Source organism: Muntiacus reevesi, chromosome 10 (assembly GCF_963930625.1).
Source record: "Muntiacus reevesi chromosome 10, mMunRee1.1, whole genome shotgun sequence".
Classification (NCBI taxonomy): domain Eukaryota; kingdom Metazoa; phylum Chordata; class Mammalia; order Artiodactyla; family Cervidae; genus Muntiacus; species Muntiacus reevesi.
In genome coordinates, this window is record NC_089258.1 from 56,623,287 (window position 1) to 56,642,199 (window position 18,913).

The 18,913-nt window shown below is 48.3% G+C and overlaps 1 protein-coding gene across 3 annotated transcripts in view; it reads right to left on the minus strand.

Annotated features, from left to right (window-relative positions):
- Nucleotides 1-3,351: 3,351 nt before the first annotated feature.
- IRF2 (interferon regulatory factor 2) overlaps nt 3,352-18,913 on the minus strand; it is an 82,914-nt gene continuing 67,352 nt past the window's right edge. For all 3 annotated transcript variants that reach the window (XM_065946874.1, XM_065946875.1, XM_065946876.1), the window contains 3 exons: nt 14,227-14,391; nt 6,044-6,090; nt 3,352-4,772 (listed from right to left, as the gene is read on the minus strand). In XM_065946874.1, coding sequence (XP_065802946.1) covers nt 4,464-4,772; nt 6,044-6,090; nt 14,227-14,391 — 521 coding nt within the window. In that variant the 3' untranslated portion in view covers nt 3,352-4,463. The remainder of the gene's footprint in view (nt 4,773-6,043; nt 6,091-14,226; nt 14,392-18,913) is intronic.

The following is an 18,913-nucleotide window of genomic DNA, read 5'->3' on the forward strand; positions in this document are numbered from 1 at the left end:
ACGTTCAAAGAATAGCCTCGAGCAAAAGGAATGTCTAATGTTCCATTAGGGCAGGAGGCCATTTGGGGCTTAACCGTCGTTTTGATTCACATGCAAAATACTTCCAAAAGCACGAGTTGGAAAACTCAGAATCCTGAAACCCAATCACTCATCTTCCTCAGTCCTAAAATTTTGATCGCACTAGTGGTTACCTGATAGCTGAATATGCTTTAGATTTAGGAGGGGGGAAGAAAAAAGCAGATACTATTTTGGGGTTTGGGTGGCCAGTAGATTTGTATGTATTTCTTTTCTGTGTATATTTCTTCTTCTCTATAAATACATTTAAATAGACTAAACACCTCTTTTGGCAGTTACTTCCATCAAAACATGGAAAAATGCTATGGCTTGAGCATGGATTTATTTAGAAACTTGCAAACGGTGTTCTGGAAGCCCTTTGCGGTTCAGGATGTGCTGGGTTCTTTCAACCTTCAGACTGGGCGGAAGTTCCTGCCACTGGATGTACAGTTCACAGCTGAACAGGCTCCTCATTATTAAGGGGATGACCCAGGTGCTGGGGCAGAGACTAAGACACTGCATCTGCCAGTTACACACACACACACAGATACACACAGACACACACCACCTCCCCAAGGCCATCACAAAAGCATATCCACACACACACACACCCCAAGCCCATTATAAAAGCATATCCACACACCAGTCCATCATAAAAGTGTACCAGTGCACACACACACAGAGCAAGCCCATCATAAAAGCATATCAACAGCCCCCCGCCAAGCCCACCATAAAAGCGTATCCACACACACACACCCAAGCCCATCACAAAAGCATACACACACACACACACCCCAAACCCATCACAAAAGCATACACACACACACACACACACACACACCCCAAGCCCATCATAAAAGCATATCCACACACACACACACCCCAAACCCATCACAAAAGCATACACACACAAAAGCATACACACACACACACACACACACACACACACACACCCCAAGCCCATCATAAAAGCATATCCACACACACGTACCTCCCAAACCCATCACAAAAGCATACACACACAAAAGCATACACACACACACACACACACACACACACACACACCAAGCCCATTATAAAAGCATATCCACACAACAAGCCCATCATAAAAGTGTATCAGTGCATACACACACACACCAAGCCCATCATAAAAGCATATCAACACACACACACAGAGAGCAAGCCCATCATAAAAGCATATCAACACCCCCCCGCCAAGCCCACCATAAAAGCGTATCCACACACACACACCCAAGCCCATCACAAAAGCATATCAGCTCACACAGACGCCAGCCAAAAGCAGCACGTGTCCCCAGCACTTCCTGTAACGGACAATGAGGTCTGAGGCTGAGTCCCTGAGATGCCCCGTCTCACTTGTTTTTCTTCCTCAGGCCAACCCCAGGCACGGGGCTCTTTCCCTACACTCCTGGCAAGTGACACTCAGAAGCATGACAGAACATGCCCTTTCTCAGAAATAATTTAAACATCATTCTGCTTCTCCCGCCTTCTTGGCTGTGCTGTGTGCGTGCTCAGCCATCTCCGACTCTGTGACCCACGGACCGTAGCCCGCCAGGCGCCTCTGCCCATGGGGTTCTCCAGGCAAGAATACTGGAGTGGGTTTCCATGCCCTCCTCCAGGGGATCTTCTTCCTGACCCAGGCATCAAACCTGCGTCTTCTTGGTCACGGATGGTTATCTATAGGCCCCTCAGGGGTGCATTTCCAGTTCTCGTCGTCTCTCACCTGCTGAGATACTGCCTGTCTGGTCACAACGGTGTCGGCAGGAGCACATGGAGCGGCCTCTGGGTCCTGCAGAGCTGCCGAGGCCTGGAAGAGAGTTGGGGGGCTACCTCTGTTTGGAAGAGAGAAAGGGGTCAAGAGGATCTCCCCTTTGCCCTTTGATCTCCAGGCCACGTGATCGAGAACCGCCTTCTGCTACTGGTTTTTAACTGATTCTAAAGCAGGGTGACTGAGTAGAAGGATTTAGATACAAGTTGCAAAGAACTGGACCTGTTTGTCCAGAACCTGGGAGAAGGCGAGGGCTTCAGTGAAGGGCACGGGGCCGAGGAGGACGGGCGCCCCTCCTCCCTGTGGCTTCTCCTCTCGCCGAGATTGCAGAGGCTTTTCGTGAAGGGGAGGTAAACCCACTGTCACCTGGGTGCTCCTCATGGGAGCAGCCAACCGTCCAGCCTGGCATTTCAGCCACAGCACAGCAACCAGTAACATGCTTCAGCTCATTTTTTTGTTCAGGGCTGGGTAATTTTATGGCCACTAATTCTATCTGCAGCCACACACAGAGGGAGGCATAAAATTAGCCCTTTGTCCTTTCACTGAAGGAACCTTTTCAAATATTAACCCAGCAATCTCCTGCACAAGCCCCAGGGGTAACAGGGAGGGGGCCAAGGCTCCATAGGTTGATTTTACGGACACTGTGGAAGCGTGAGGGGGGAGCCCTGTGGCTTCCCCGAGGTCACGGACTCGGTGGTGGAGTCTGGGATTCTGGAATTCACATTTCTCACTCGAAAAGATATGCCCCAAGTTCTGAGGGCAGGGCCTTGGGCTAAGGCCCCAGGTCTTAGAAAGGAGACTGAGCCGGGAGGAATCCAACAAATATCTCCTGTTACCAAAAATGTCTTATCCGTGAGCTTGGGATGTGACATAAATACATAATTTTAATCATATGTTTAAGAACAAGAAAAACGCAGATGTGTGTGGAATTTGCTAACAGTAGAGAGCAGTGGAAAGGGGGAGAAGACTCCCTCCATAATCACACCAGCCTCGGACACTTACTACCTGTGAGGCTTTGCATAAAGGCATTTTCCTTTTCAGTCTCCATTTCTTCCCTGTGAAATGGAGATAAATCTCTCTCCTGTGCACAACCTTGATGAGTGAAGAGGTGAAATTGTCATGTAAGACAAAACTCAGCACAGGATCCAGCTCCGGGCAAACACCCAGCAAAGGAAAGCATCCGTATCCTCAGGGATTCCCAGATGGCTCAGATGGAAAAGAATCTGCCTGCAATGCAGGATACCTGTGTTCGATCCCTGGGTTGGGAAGATCCCCTGGAGACGCACCTGGCAACCCACTCCAGTATGCTTGCCTGGAGAATCTCATGAACAGAGAAGCCTGGTGGGTTACATTCCATAGGGTCACAAAGAGCTGGACATGACTGAATGATTTACACAAAGGAAAAGGAAAGGGGGAAAGTTCCAGTCCGCCAGAAGAAATGATACCCCTGCCAGTCCTGTCCCATGACTGTCCTCTAAGGTACACACAGACAAAGCCAGGCGTGATGCCCATTAAAAATTTAACTATATATCATATTCATTTATTATCAATCCACAGGATAATTTGATTGCTACATGAGCTCATAAAAGCTTTTCACCTTTACAAAATTAAAAAAAAAAAATGTGCCACAAGGATGTAATAACTGCCGATAAACAAGAAAAGGAATCTTAAAATTATAAATTTGCTGTAGAAAAGATAAAAAACAATTATATTTTCTTTAGAATTTTACCTTGAATAAAATATTCCCCTGTATAAAAAATAAAAAAGCTTGCTCTGGTTAGAATTAGAGTATTTTTGTCTTCAAATCTGAGAATTTGCATAATCTTTCCATGATAGTTTTCCTTTGTACCGCGTGGCATTCAAGCATAGCAGATTAGAAAGATTTTCTTTTTTTTTGCTGTTTTTTTTTTAAAGCAGTCTTTTAAAATGGGACATCGGTGGAGAAGTTCATTGTCTTCTCCTCCTCCTCAGGGATGTGGAACATGGCCTTTGAGGGGAGGAAGAGGAGGAAAGAAAATGAATGGGAGAGGAGGGAGGGGAGGGGATGAACGGAAAGAGATGGGAAGGGAAGGGATGAAGGGCCTGGGGTGGGAGGGGAGGAGGGAAGAAGGCTAGGGAAGGGGGTGCTGAGTGTGCTGTCAAACAGAGCAGGATCATAAGAAGGTCTATCTGTAAGTGCTTTTAAGATAAGGTGCAGAAGCAGACTGCAACGTCGCTAGTACTGCCCTATGTACATATTCACAAGAATAAAAAATTCCAGCTAGTTCACATTTTCTCCTCCGTGTGGAGGCATCCATTCCACCATGCTGGCCTTGACCACAGGCAACGCAGCACCTCACTGCCCGTGTGGGGGTTGGTCCTATGACGTCCTTGAACTTGAGGGAGCAGCCCTGGGAGATCCAGCAGGCTCTAGAGATAACGCGTCTATCAAGAAGCTGGAGTCCTGAGTTAAAAAGAAGCTCCAGTACTGGAGTTGGACACAGCAATCAATGTTCTATTTTGTCAAGGCTTTTTCCCTTAAGATTCGTCTAAAACAGGTGTCAGAGAGAAAAATAAAATACAAACAAACGATAAAGACAAAGCCAAGAAATCCCAACAACCACCAGGGGAAGTCGCAGGCTTATTAATAGCTCTTGACGCGGGCCTGGGTGATGTCTGATGTCTTCTTGATGACGCTGGCCCGGGTCTCCCGGTCCGGGCGGCTGCTGCTGGGCGTGGGGCTCATGGGGGGGGCGAGGGGGAGGTCTGAGAACGGGGGCCAGGAGCTGTTGTAAGGCACGGGGCAGCTCTCCTCCTTGATGGTGACCTGGAGGTCGGGCTTGTTGGACGTGACGAAGGTGGCCATGCTGGGCAGCAGGTACGTGTTCCGTGGCCCCATGTTGCTGAGGTACTGTTTGCCTTCAATGTTCCTCTTCCGCCAGTGTGGCCGACCCTTGCAAAGAAAAGAACGATGACAGGTATTTCCTCTGCCCTTTCTCCAATGGCTTTTTAAAACACGGCTCCTTCTCCCCACGGGTTAAGTGTCTGAACTTAAGAGGCGTGGAATAAACGAGAAGCTGAGTGACTCCACATCCTTGAACTGAGAGCTATCCCCAGCCACACATGCCCCCAAAACACGGTTTCTCTTCCCCTCCCTTTTTTTTTTATCATCAATGCCCATCGCCCACCTCCCAGAAATCTAGACGAGACTATTCTATGAAGGCAGGAAAACGAGGCAGCAGCTTGGTTTCTGGTTCCCCTCTAACGCCGGCTGCCTGGCCTGATTGTTAGGAAGCCCCGGGCCAGGATGGCTGGTGCCAAGAGGGCGACCAGGTCTTCACAATGGCCCCACCGGACCCCTGAGCCCAGCTGCATTTTTCAGAGGGAGGCAAGTGAGGTGCTCAGTAATAGACATGGAATGCCCCTGGATCGCTTTCAGATGGGTGCAGTTCAGAGCTCCAGCATGCTGCCAACAGCTGGCTCCAAGGTGTGGGCGCCATTCAGGGAAGAACCTAGAATTCTGACCTTGAAGAAACAGGGTCTGAATGTGTGCGAGCATCTGCACCGACTGTCTTTTCAGAATTCCTGGGCTATCCTTGGAAGCAGTGCGCACCCTGGGAAATCGCTAATTCAAACAACCGCTAGGCAGTCTGTCTGTAACTGACTCCAACGCAGACACAAGGCAGGCTTCAGAGGAATGCTTTCGCTCACCGTCAGAGCCTTGCCTGCCATTGTCAGAGCCCAGCCAGACGAAGGAGAACAGGAGAGGGACTCAGAATCCGACTGAACACACACTTGGCCAGAGGGCATGGATCACGGGTGGCAGGGACCTGGAGAGCTGCTCCTGCTTAAAGCGCTTCCTGACATTGACCTCTCATCACTGTCCGGAGCCACCTGGACCTTCTGTTTCTGCTCCCGAGTTGGATGTTTATGGCGCTAAGAACATCAGCGTTTCCTGGCTTTTTCCTGCCGTCACAGCCTCCTTTCTTACTGAGCCCTCCCCTTCAGTTCCCAAAGCCTCGTTTTGTAAGTTGAAATCCAAAAGTACTGTCAATTTTACGTTATGTATATTTCACCACCACCACCAAAAAAAAAAAAGCCGCAAATGAAACTCATGATCAAAAGAAAAGAACCTTCACTAGCCACGAGGAAACCACCGCGCTGGTTGGGAAGGCTCTGTCCCAGCGCCTGCTGGCGACAGCCGCCCCGCCAGGCCTTGCTTACCTCCGAGCTCTCTTCGTCACTGGGCACGCTATCGGTAGTTTCGCTTTCTGTTCACGGAGAGAAAAACACAGGCCCATCATTCCTGCCGCTCAAACCGTTTGGAGGCTCAGGCAGTGTTTTAAAAAATTATATATATATAAGCAACTTTTTTTTCCAAAGAGAAGTGGGTCACTAAACTCATAACCTCCGTCCCCTGTGCTCAGGTCAAATGCATGCACCTGGAAGGTGCCGGAGCAGAATTGGATTTCTCTAGTTCTGCCCCATTGCAGAAAAGGTGGAGGGTGGAGGGGTGGCTCATTTTCCCAGGGCCAGGCTACGTTTATTCATGGTCTCTGCTTCCCGGGGTGGGGTGCTGGGCCCCCGGGCGCCTGTCTGCCCCCCTGGTCCACTGCCAGCTCCCGCTTCTGCATCAGGCCCTTTCCTTGAGGCTGCTCCATCCAGGCCCCATTGGATGGCAGCTGGTCCATTTAACTCCCAGCCCAGTCTCCCCAGGTCCCTCCCTTCCAGCCCAGTCTCCTCCCAGCCCCTCAGTGCTGATATCCTGGATGGATAAAGGAGTTTATCTTCCCCCTGGCTTGCTGTGGATGCACAGATTCTGGGGGGGGGGGGGTGTCCTGTGAGCCTCAGTAAACTGCTGTTTACCTCCTCGTGGGGTTCCCTCCTCCAGAGGGCAGGCGGGGCCCGTGACTTGCTCTGAAACCTACAGAACATGGCAGAGGCGATGGGCTGTATGCGATCACATTACATAAGTCTGAAACCCCATCTAACGAGGCGACGGCCTCCCTAGCTGGCCTTGAGGGGGCAGGCCACCACGGCAGGGAGGCACCCAGACAGACAACCAAGGGGCTGCTTCTAGCCAACAGCCAGCAAGAAGCTGAGGCCCTCAGGCTGACAACTTGCCAGGAACTACATTCTGCCCCACACGGTGTGAGCCTGGAAGCAGACCCTCCCAGATCCCATCCTCAGATGCGACAGCCGCCCGGGCCCAGAACTAGACTGCGGATCTCTGCAGAGAATGCCCGGAGCCGAAGACCGAAGCCAAGTCACGCCTGCTCTCCTGACCCTCAGCAACTGTGGGATGATAAAGTGTGTTGTGTTCAGGCACTAAGTTTGTAGTTATAGGCGGCAAGAGACAACCAACTCAGTCACCACCCTGATTCAGCCTGCCGGCTCTGAGAGACAGAGCAAGTGACTTGACTTCACGGAGGCACAGTTTTCCCCATCTGTAAAATGGGAATAGAAGCACTTTCCAAAGAGGATGCCGTGCTCAGCCCGGGGTCTGGTACACAGTCCACATCCAGTGAATACTGGAGTGCCTTTGCTCTGAGCTCACTAGCCTCCTGCAACACTGGATCTGTACCACATACTAGGGGAACAGAATCAGGCAACAGCTAGAGGTGACATCACCCGTGCACAGAATATAAGATTCTTTTTTTTTCAAGGCATTTACCAGTGTTCTTTAAAAAAAAATTTTTTTTATTTATTTATTTTTGGCTGGGCTGGGTCTTCATTGCTGTGCGGACTTTTCTCTAGTTGCAGCGGCTACTCCACAGGTGAGGTGCGTGGGCTTCTCTCGTTGCAGAGCACGTGCTCCAGGTGAGTTCCAGACTTCAGTAGCTGCCATTCCTGGGCTCTAGAGCACAGGCTGGGTAGCTGTGATGCACAGGCTTAGTCGCTCTGTGGCATGTGGGATCTACCTGGACCAGGGATCAAACCTGAGTTTCCTGCATCGGCAGGTATTAGTCTATTCCTCACCCCTGAGTCACCAGGGAAGCCCCAAGATTTCTTTTAAGTAAAAATAATTAAAAAAAAAATTTTTTTAAGCAAACTACTTTTGATTTTTTTTTAAGTAAAAAAATTGTAATTGTTTCAAATGCAAAATTGATGGCGTGCAGTTTTTCAGGGTTCACAGCATCGAGAAATGAACGCACAGAAGGGAGAACTTCCAAAAGACAGGGACCCTTAGAGGTCACCCTCGGGGTCACTCACTTTGCAGACAAGGCCTGCAGGGAAGCCGTATCAGTGAATGCTCATGGGGCTAGTGAGCAGTGGGCCTGCACTTTGCCTGCAGGTCTCGTTCAATATCTCAAGGACCCTAAGTCAGGAAACAGGTCCTGTCACCCCACCCCACCCTCACTGGGCAGAAGATCTTGGGTGCTCTTGTGGCTTCCAGCCCTTCCACTCCAAACCTACAGAGGCCCTGGCCTCCAGCCTCCAACCTTGCTGGTGGCGTGCTGTGATCAGGTAGCCCCCCCAGCCCACACAGAGCCCTTCCAACCACACAGAGCACCAGTCCTAGACCAGCCCCCTCCATGAACTAAAGGCTAGGGAACAAACGGACAAACTGAGGCCCAGAATCATTCTTCAAACGAAGAAGCCGAAAGTGACGACACGGAGTCCAACCTGGGGCCTCTGAGCACCATTCTCAGTGACTGTACTTTGGTGACTTCCCCCGGGTGTGAGCCATCGCAGAGGACTGACCACCTGCAGCCAGAAAACCGGCCCGTCCAGCAGGGGCAGCAGACCCTCTTTATCGGGGCAGACCAGCAACGCCAGGCACAAGAGACCCTTCCCCACAAAAACACATTATTGTAAAGACAACGGCAAGGGAAAGGCCCCTCCTGGCTTAATCTTCCAGCTAGCCCAGGACTCCGCGGAGGAGACAGAAATCAGTGACTGCCACTCCCAAGAAAAAAAAGCAGAACAGAGATGTTGAGAAATCAGCTCAAGTGTGGTGGTCTGAGTCAGCAGAGGGAGGGAAGACAGACCAGCCTTCTGATCCCCGGGCCCTGGGCACTGAGGCTCTCCTGCAGCTCCGACCTCCCACGAAACTTCAAGATCCCCTTTCGGTTTTGAGCGTTAGCATCTTAGGGCTCCAAAGTCGAGGTTTCTCTTCCTTTCCTATAGGTCCAGCCCTTCCAATTCCTCCTAAACACCCTCCAGAAATACTTCATCTTCTGTTCCTCTCCCTTTCAAATAAACACAGGATACCACCAGGTTTGTTGGAAATGGGCAAAAACCAGCAGGGGATTGAATCACCAAGGCAGGAGGGGTTGGGATGCAGCCTCTGGGAACTCTGTGGTGGAACCTGGCATGACCATGAATGGGATCAGGATGTCATCCACCTGTACGTACAACTTCAGGGAAACTGCTAGAACCAAGAGGAGACACAAATGCTCCGAACTTCTGTCTTCAGCTGACACAAGCGTTAGCGGAAGAGCATCATATCTAAAGGAAGGTCAATTCCCTCTGAAGCAGTTTTGAAGAATCTCCACATTAGCAAACTGAGATTTCTAATTTTTTTTTTTTTTAAGTATTTTCTTGGATGCTCTGCACGGCATGAGGGATCCTAGTTCCTGGACAAAGGATCAAATCCCTGCCCCTTGCATTGGAAGTGTGCAGTCTTAACCACTGGACCATCAGGGAAGTCCCTGATTGTTCTAGTTTTTAGTAGTTAAAGGAACGGCCTTGAGTGCCTTCAGCTTAAGAGCAAAAGATGCTTGAAGCCCCAGCCTGAGGATCTCAAACCCTTTTCTCTAGAAGAATAGCGATACTCCCAACGACTCCTGGGTCACTGGCTCAAAGTGCTTTGCTGGGGGCCACGCATACCTATCTTCCTCTGTTTTCTTGGGTTTTACTTCACCACTGGTATTTTCACAGAACTAAAAGTTCATGGCAGCTGCCGCTTCTAGATCAATGTTGCTGCTGACACATCAATATGAGTTGTTTTAGTTTTCCTTTTCATTAGTTTCAGTTTGGTTTTTTTATGTGCTTTGAGTAAAATGGAATAAAAAAAAAATTGGGAGTTGCCTCCTAAGCACGGTCTGAGTAAGTTGCAGTGTTTACAGAGTAACAGCAGGTACCTAAGCAGTTTGATGGATCTTTCTGATCTCCGTTTTCCCAGGAGCAACCGGAGTGAGAGGGAAGGGGGAGGTTTGGGTGCTTCCTTCAAGGACCTGCAGTTTTACAGTGATCCTAGTCTTAGGCTTACTCTCCACGTAGCCCAGTTTCTTTCTTTCTTTTTTTTGCTCTATTTTTTGGCTATGTGACCTGGCATGCAGGATCTTAGTCTGCTGACCAGGGATCAAACCTATGCCCCTTGCAGTGGAGGCATGGAGTCTTAACCACTGGACCGCCAGGGGAGTCCCCTTAGTCCAGTTTTTATTGTCAGACCATCTTAGGAACATAATCTGGACGGAGACAACACGTCTTCCGTCACAGCCCTTTTGCACAATGACATCTTGGTACACTTTCTGGAAGACTTGTTCAACAAGTTTTATTAGTAAGATTGACAAGGATTTTTTTCCCTCAATCACTTCCTCAATGACTTTCACTACAAGTCTCAATGAAAAGGTTCAAATCAGAGCCCTCTTTAAAAAAAAAAATTTATTTCTGTATTTGGCTGCATCAGGTCTTAGCTGTGGCGTGTGGGATCCTTTGTTACGGGATGCGGGCTTCTCTCCAGTTGCAGCACACAGGCTTAGTTGCTCCACAGCATGTGGAATCTTAGTTCCCCGACCAGGGATCAAACCTGCATCCCATGCATTGGAAGGCAGATTCTTAACCACTGGACCACCAGGGAAGTCCTTCAAACCAGAGTCCTCTTAAAGCACTTTTATTTTTGCTGCACCCAACAAAACACACGCCTTCTCTGGTTTCTGGAAGCACCCAAAGTCTTTTCTGCTGGTGGCTGATCTCCCTTCTCTCAGTTATCACAAATCAACCCTCTGTCTTCTGTCTTCTTCTCCATCCTCTCATCCAGCCTTCCCCCCAATACTACCGTGATTTCTCTTACTAAACCACCAACAACATAATAAATGATCCCTGTTCACACACCGGGATGTTTAAAAATAAAAAGGACTCTTCTCTAGAGTTTCCCAAAGTTGGGCTTTGGGACATCCTGCTCCAGAATGAAGTTTCATGAATCCAACTAAAATTCCATGCTGTCTTCAAACAACATAATGCAAGTGTGTGTGCTCGGTAGTTAAGTCATGTGCAGCTCTTTTGCGACCCCATGGACTGCAGTCCACCAGGTTCCTCTGTCCATGGGATTTCCCAGGCAAGAATACTGAAATGGGTTGCCATTTCCTCCTCCAGGAACTCTTCCCAATTCACGGGTTGAACCCATGTCTCCTGCACCACAGGCAGATTATTTACCGCTGAGCCACTAAGGAAGCCCACAGTGCAAGTATGTCCGTCCACTCAAAGAAACTGTCCCTTTTCTTGCTCAACATCATATTTAGACCATGGAGAAGACCGACTTGCAACAGTGAATGTGATTTTTGTAATACTACTGGGATTCTATTTCAATGATCAGCAGAGAGGGAAAAAATAGCAAACAACTGCCTCCAAATACCAGTTTCCTAAATGAATGAAAGTGGTTAGAGGAGGCTGAAATTCACTTGAATAGTCCAAACAAAGGGACCCTGTCATGGAAAACAGGCAAACAGCCTATTTTTTTTGTAGAGACCATCAAGTTTAAAAAGGAATACAACCAAGAAGCTGTCTTTCCTAGCAGCAAGCTATGGAATTCCTGAATGAAAGATTTTAGCTACCCATGGTCAGTAACAGATAAGTTTCTGGTGTATCGTGGGTTCTAGAAAAGTAGTAGTGATGACTTATCTTGGCTGTATCCAATAAGCTTCCCCGCAAAGGGTTCTGGAGAATTCAGACAATGAAAACAATGGAAAGAAATAAAAGGCCAGGCTGAAACACCAGGCTCCAAGCAAACCCCCGCTGCCTGCCAGCCTGGCACTAAAACCCTTCTTTTCAAATCTTGCAAATGTCCTGAAAAGGGTAATGACATTTTCATTTCTCTCTGCATGAATCAGCTGTTCTTGGGATTCTTCTGTGAAGGCAAAATGCTACTGCTGGCAGAACAGCAAGAAGAGGCCCTTCCAGAATCCCCAAGAACACTTCAGAAAACTCTTACTCAACAGATAAATAGAAAAGTCGATTCTAAAGCGCTAACCCCTTTAAAAAAAAAAAAAAAAAGGATGTAATAATGCCTGCAGTGCATGATACAGAGGAAAGTCACACATTTTCAGCCACGGTCAGAGAAACAAAAGCCAAGTGGCTGAGTGTTTCAGGTTTCAGTTATCTCCACTGTAAAATCAGGGCATAAACATTCAGCTCTGCCTCCTTTGGTTGGCCCTTGAGATCCTGGAATGTGGACTGCTCTGAATGGCCGAGCCCCACAAGTTCCTTCAGGGCAGCGTTGCAGTGCAAGGGCCAAGAACACCATCAGCCACGCGTGGGTCCCACTGTGCTACAGCTTGTCCATCTCTGGACACACTGCTTCACCCCAGCAGCCTTAGATACTTAATTTTTAAAGACAGAATAATGACAGTACCCAGGGTTATTCTCCTGACAATTAAACAAGCCAGTCAACATCAAGCACTTCACATAGTTTCCAGGGCACAATGAACAGGCAACAAACAGTATCGTTATAGTTCTTATTACAGGGACTGGTACACACAGGAGTTCAAACTATGTTTCATGAATAAATAACTGATGACAAGCTTAGCCTGTTTGGCAGATTATAGGCTTCTTGTAGCCAAGGCTGCTTCTCACTTTCCTTTTATGTTTGCGGCACAAAAGAAAGTCAGGACCTTGAGGACATTCTGCAAAGTGAAATAAACCAGTCACCAATGAACCAATACTGTATGATTGCACTTATACGAGGCACATAGAGTAGCCAAATGCAGAGAGACAGAAAGTAAAAGGGGGACTTCCAAGGGGCTGGGGGGAGGGGCATGGGGAGTTACTATATATCAGGCACCAAGTTTCAGTTTCGTAAGGTGAAAGAGTTCCAGAGATGGATGGGGTGCTCCTTGCACAACACTGTTAAGGCGCTGAATGCCGCTGCAATGTGCACTTAAAAAGGGCTGAAGTGGGGGGACCTCACTGGCGGTCCAGTGGTTAAGACTGAGCTTCCACTGCAGGGTGCATGGGTTCCATCCCTGCTCGAGGAACCAAGATCTCACAGGGCACACAGCATGCAGCCCCCTCCCCCCCCAAAAAAGGCTAAAGTGGTAAATGTTATACTATGGATATTTTACCACAATTGAAAAAAATTAAGGTGACATGAAAGCAAATTGGGGTTCAGGAAACAGAAAGTTAATTTAGGGGCTGCTAATGTACAAACAATGTGTCACATGAATCCACCTAATTCTGAAGCCGACTCTGCCAGTCACTGGGGTGGTGCCCGGATTGAAGGACACGCTACTTGGCAACTCACAAAGAGCACTGGGAAGAATTCCTGACCCGAGCAACTGTGGTTACCCGTCAGAGGACGTCCTCTTTTTACCTGTAATATCTGCAAGGAATAACCCTAACTCAGACCTTACATTTCATAACTGTAACTGAGTACCAAAAAGTCAAGAGGAGATCATCAGAAGGAGGGTATGATGTAATGCTGGTGGGGGAAGGGAGCCACCACTTTGTCCTCTAAGGATGGGAGAGCCTGCTGAATCTGGTCCTAACCCTGTGACATCGCAACCAATTTCTTCCAGTCTGGGGACATTCCCTGGAGAGTTCAAAATGCCCAATGAGAAGCTTCGCTAAATTGAAAAAAGAAGCGGAACCTACGTGGAGATGACAAGGAAACTTGGCAGAACGACAGAATGGAATGTGGGGTCTGCAGGTTCAGTTCAAGTTCTGAGCCAAACACTTACTGGCCTGGAGCAATTCCTTCACTTCCGATGAAGGAACTGGAGGAGGTGATCCCTAAGGTCCTATCCAGGTGGGACAAACTCAGATTCCGTGAAAAACACCCTCACAAATTTCTGATAATGTGTGCAAATAAAACAGACGCAGATGAACTATTACACTGGCCAAAACTTTCGTCCTAGTTTTTCTGTAACATCTTGCTGTAACGTCTATAAAATTGAACACACTTCGCCCCCCACCCCCAAAGAAATCTTCTTATCCATTAGTCAAGTGTGAACATGTTACCGGTGATCAAGAGAAATGTGGTGACCAAGACTTGGACCTGAGAACAAAAGTGTCTAAGAAGACGCTGGTTGAGAACATTAAAGCCAGAATAATTCCAGCCAGAGTAATCCTCAGGACGGAGGAGAGGTTCTCTGCTGTGTTGGTGAAGGGGGTGACCTTAGACTAAAGGACCTCCCCGCCTTGTTCCCCGTTCAGTAGCAGAGTTTCTGACCCACCCACCCCCTTACCTGCGTAGGAAGACACGGGGGAGATCTGCAGCGGGTAGAGCTCACTCATGCTGACCGGCTGCTCATCGCTCTCGGTGGTCACCTCCACAACTTGGCAGATGTCCGGGGGATTAGTGACAATTTCTTGATCCTCATAGGTGCCGTCCAGATGTGACTGTCCTACGACTTTAAAGAAAAGATGGCCATCATGTGCCACCATCACCAGCCTATACCATCCTGGCATGCACTCTCAAGAGAGAAAAGCTCCCCCGAGAGAGCCCAAGAGTCGGAGTCCCAGTTATCAAATGTCATCTGCCATGAAATAAGAACAAGCCTTTGCTTTGGATTAATGTCCGGGGAGAAGCAGCTTGCCAATAACCTGGCTGCCCAGGGCTCTTTCCAGCGTGCCTGCCAACGGTGCTCACGTGTGGCCGCATCCCAAACTCAACCTGCTCATGGCCAAGGCTGCAGGAACAGGGGCCGCATCCAGACCGAGCCCCAGGGCGTGAAAGGGAAACAGTGCTTCCAACCCAACCCGTTTCTCTTCTCTGTTCCTCCTCTAAAGGATGCGGCCGTGCTAGTTTCTGGGTCCTGGGATCCAGAGAGCTCATCAAACTTTAATACAGAGGAAGGACCACCAAAACCCACCCTGTTGCGTCAGGTCTAACTGTGGGATGCTCTGTTCATACTCTCCACCGTCTTCCTCCTCTGCAGGAAAGGGTGTCACATCAGAACGATTGAAAAGATGCCTTCCCAGTTCTAACACACCTTTGCAGCATCAGCTCCTCAAAACACCGACAAGATGAATTTTGACCACCTGGGCTCTGAATCCTGCCTCAATCTTTTTGTAAATCAAACTTTCCAGTCTGAGATCACTGGAGATTCACATACAGGTGTAAGAGATAATACAGAGATCTCGTACGCCCTTTGCCATGCGTCCTCCAATGGTAACACCTTATAAAACCATCATGCAGTATCAGGATATTGACATTGATAATCTATGCATCTTGTTCAGATTTCCGTGTTTCACTTGTACTCCTGTGTGTGTGTGTATGTGTACTTAGTTTTGGCAATTTCATTACACACGTGGTTTCACATAGCCACCACCGCAGTCAAAACACCTAACCGTCTTATCATTACAAGCATCTTCTATAACCGTATCCACCATCCTTCAGCCTCCTCCCCTTGACTCTAACCCCTGACATCCGCTCATGTGTTTCCTATTTCTATAATTTTTGTCATTTCAAGCATGCCTCACAGATGAACTCACACGGTAACCTTTTGAGATGGGCTGTTTTCACTCAGCATAATTCCCTGGAGATTCATCCAAGTTGTCGTGTTTATCCATAGTTGGTTACTTCACACTGTTGAGTAATATTCCATGACATGGATGTACCACGGTCTATTTTTATTCACCCACTGAAGGACTTGCAGTATGTTCCACTCTTTGGCTATTATAAATAAGGCTGCTATGACCATTCATGCACACTTTTTACCTGAACATAAGTATCCATCTCTGGGACAAAGCCACAGGAGTGCAATTGCTGGATCACGTTGGAATTAGATGTTTAGTTTTATAAAAAACTGCCAAAGTAGCATACAGAACGGCTATACCACTTTACATTCCCACCAGCAATGTATGAATGAGCTCACTTATGCACATTTTCACTAGATTTTGGTGTCATCACTACTTTTTGACTTTACTCATTCGGATACACGTTGGTGACACCTCATTGTGGTTTTAATCTGAATGCCCCTAATGCCCTGTCCCACTTTCAAACAGAGCAGACCATATACTTCTGTTGGGAACTGATTGGATGGAATATCCCTGGAAACTGGCACCCATAAGCAAATGGGACCGACATTTTCCCAAGGCACTTTTTCTCTCAAAGCACTCCGTACCCATAATCAATGTTTTGCTCGTGCGTGTTACTTTAACATTTCAACACATGAGAATGTCAGGGAAAAAGCATCACTATCCAGTTATAAATGAAGACACTCGGGCAAAGAGAAGTGCAGTGGCTCGTCTGAAGTCACTCGGCTCGGATTCTGGGCAGTGCTCTGTGTCCCCGGCCACCTGGAAAAGGTTCAGGTTAGGCGGGAAGGCAGCCACACTCCAGTCTCCTGGAGAAGTTATTAGCATGATGGGCCAGTTCTTGTTTTCACTGCTCCAAGTATTTTGATTACTTAAGTATTTCTGTTTATACACTGGTTTCTGTTTGAACTGCCTGGGCAATGAGGGGTGATGAAATGACCAGCACAAGGTAGGGAGAACATAACCCGATTTCTATTCAGGGGAGGTTTTAGAAGGGAGTGAGAATCCATGGATTTTCTAGCAAAGAAAAGAAAGGTGCCGAAGAAGCCGGGAAAGGAGATTTGGGGATGTGATAACAGCCTCCACAAAGTCACGGCAGACAGAATGGAATGGAAATTGGATGCCAGCAAGGTTTCCCTGGGGTGGGGGGTGGGGGGCATAAAATTAAAGAAGAGGAGGGCAGGCTAAATATGGCAGGCAGACTCCCAAATTCTTATTTTATCCTTTGGATGATCCTACTCAGGCCTGAGAGCATCCATTATGCTACTCGGCAGACACAGACTGAGTGCTGGTACCCAGTTAATATGAGCTGACACTGATCTCTCAAGTTTCTTCTGCCTCTTCTCCCAAGGAAAATAAGAGGGCAGGAAAACGAGATGGGGTCTTTCCTTTCACAAACCAGGGGGTGGATATAAAAACCAAAGAAGTTGTATCTGTGTGTGCATGTGTGTGTGTGTGTGTGTGAGATCTTACATGCTAAGATCTTTTATAAATTTGATTTAAATCGAGTACACTTTAACTTCCAATCCTCCAAAATTCCTTTCTCCCTTGCACTGTCATTCCTGGGAGTATAAACAATGGTGGCCATTCAAGCATCTTCCTAATGGCATCCCTTTGTTCTGACCAGGAATTCTCTCCCCCCAGGTTTTTCCCCAGAAGGCCCAACTCAGTCATTGAACTGACAAGAGATTTCTGGAGCATCTTCTTTGTACAAGGCCTGGCTGTCTGGTCCTAGGAGGAGATGAGGGACCACAGTCTAGTCCAGGATCTGGTTTGTGAGAAGTCCAGCGGGGCTGGAGGCCAGCACACAACGATCCAGAGAACAAGCCGAGGACAGTCATGAAAACGAACAGAAAGCGGAGGGCCCGTGATGAAAGTTCAGGAAGTGGAATATTTTTTTCCAGTTCCAGGAAATCAAAGGCTTCAGTGAGCGGGAGGGGAGAAGGGGAGGGCGAACGGCAGGCAGGAGTCAGATGCCTCTGCTTTTGGGGGGCTTTTCCTGCCCCCCCCCAAGAACAGAGCTGCCCTCTCCTTCCTGTGGGCCCCTCACTCGCTGTCCCCGAGGTTCGGCCAAAACGACAACGTGACACGATCTCGGGACGTGTCCTGACTTTCGGCCTCGCGTGGCCCGTTAATTCTCTGTCTCTTTATTAAATTCTGTATTCGTGCATGTCACCTCCCAACCACGCCATGGCTCCCGAGAGAGCTGAGAACCTGCACAAGGACTTTGTGTCTCGAGTCACAGCACACGTTTGTGGCTCGGACCGCAGAGCGGCTGGATGACTCTGCTGAGTAAAGTGATGAATAACCAGAGCAAGGCTCCCGGGCGGGAGCCAGAGGCCTGCGGGAGTTCAGGACCATTTGTGAGTACCGGATGGAACAATGGATGTCTTCTAGAGAATTTCAGGACTCCTGGCAAATGGGATTTAAAAAATCTAGCTGAAGTGATAAAGACAGAGCAGCCACAGCTGCCAGGGGCTTGCAGGAAGGGCAGAAAACATTTGGGAGTGAGGAACATAGGGGTGGTCACACCACTGAGGACATCCGTCAAAATTCATAGAGCTGCATGCCTTTAAGGGGGGCTGCTTTTACTCTATTTCACTTAATATACATGCTTTCAGATCAAAAGGAGATAAGCACCTCTAATTCAATTTTTAAGTGATCCTGAATACCAGTGACAAGGAGAGAAAAGTAAGTTTTTGCTTTCTGGGCTATATCTGGTACCCAGTTAATATGAGTCCACGATGTTTAAGGCCAAGCATCGCCCTGAGAGTGTGTGGCTTTGTGCTTGGGACAGGGATGACGCCTGCTCTCTATCTGAACATGACTAAGGAAACTTCAGAAACTTCCCAACTCGTAAGTCACAAGTCCAAGAGAGAAGCAGGGAGGTCCCACACACCTGAGATGCTCTCTGGATAGGCTTTACATACAAGCCTTGATCAACCTCTCTCTCTTTACCCATCTATAGAGACAGATGGGAACTGATTTCCCTGAATCACCAAACTCTGCCCCCAGGGGACCATACAGACAGTGCCACTGATTCCTGAGGAGTAAAAAGTCACAAGAAGAGCAAAGTGAGCAATCTGCTCAAGCAGCGGTACCCAACTCTTTGGGCACCAGGGACCAGTTTCATGGAAGATGATTTTTCCAAGAACCTGGGGGTAGGAGTTGGTTTGGGGATGATTCAAGCGCACTACACTTATTGTGCACTTTATCTCTATTATTACTGCATCATCTCAGCCTCAGATCATCAGACATTAGACCCCAGAGGTTGGGGACCCTTGTGCTACAGCGCGTAAGGACAGGGGTGGGAGCCCTCTAGGTGTCAGATGATCCTGATAACCAATAAGAACAAAACCTAACACCTTCTGGGCCCTGAAGTTTGTCTTCCTC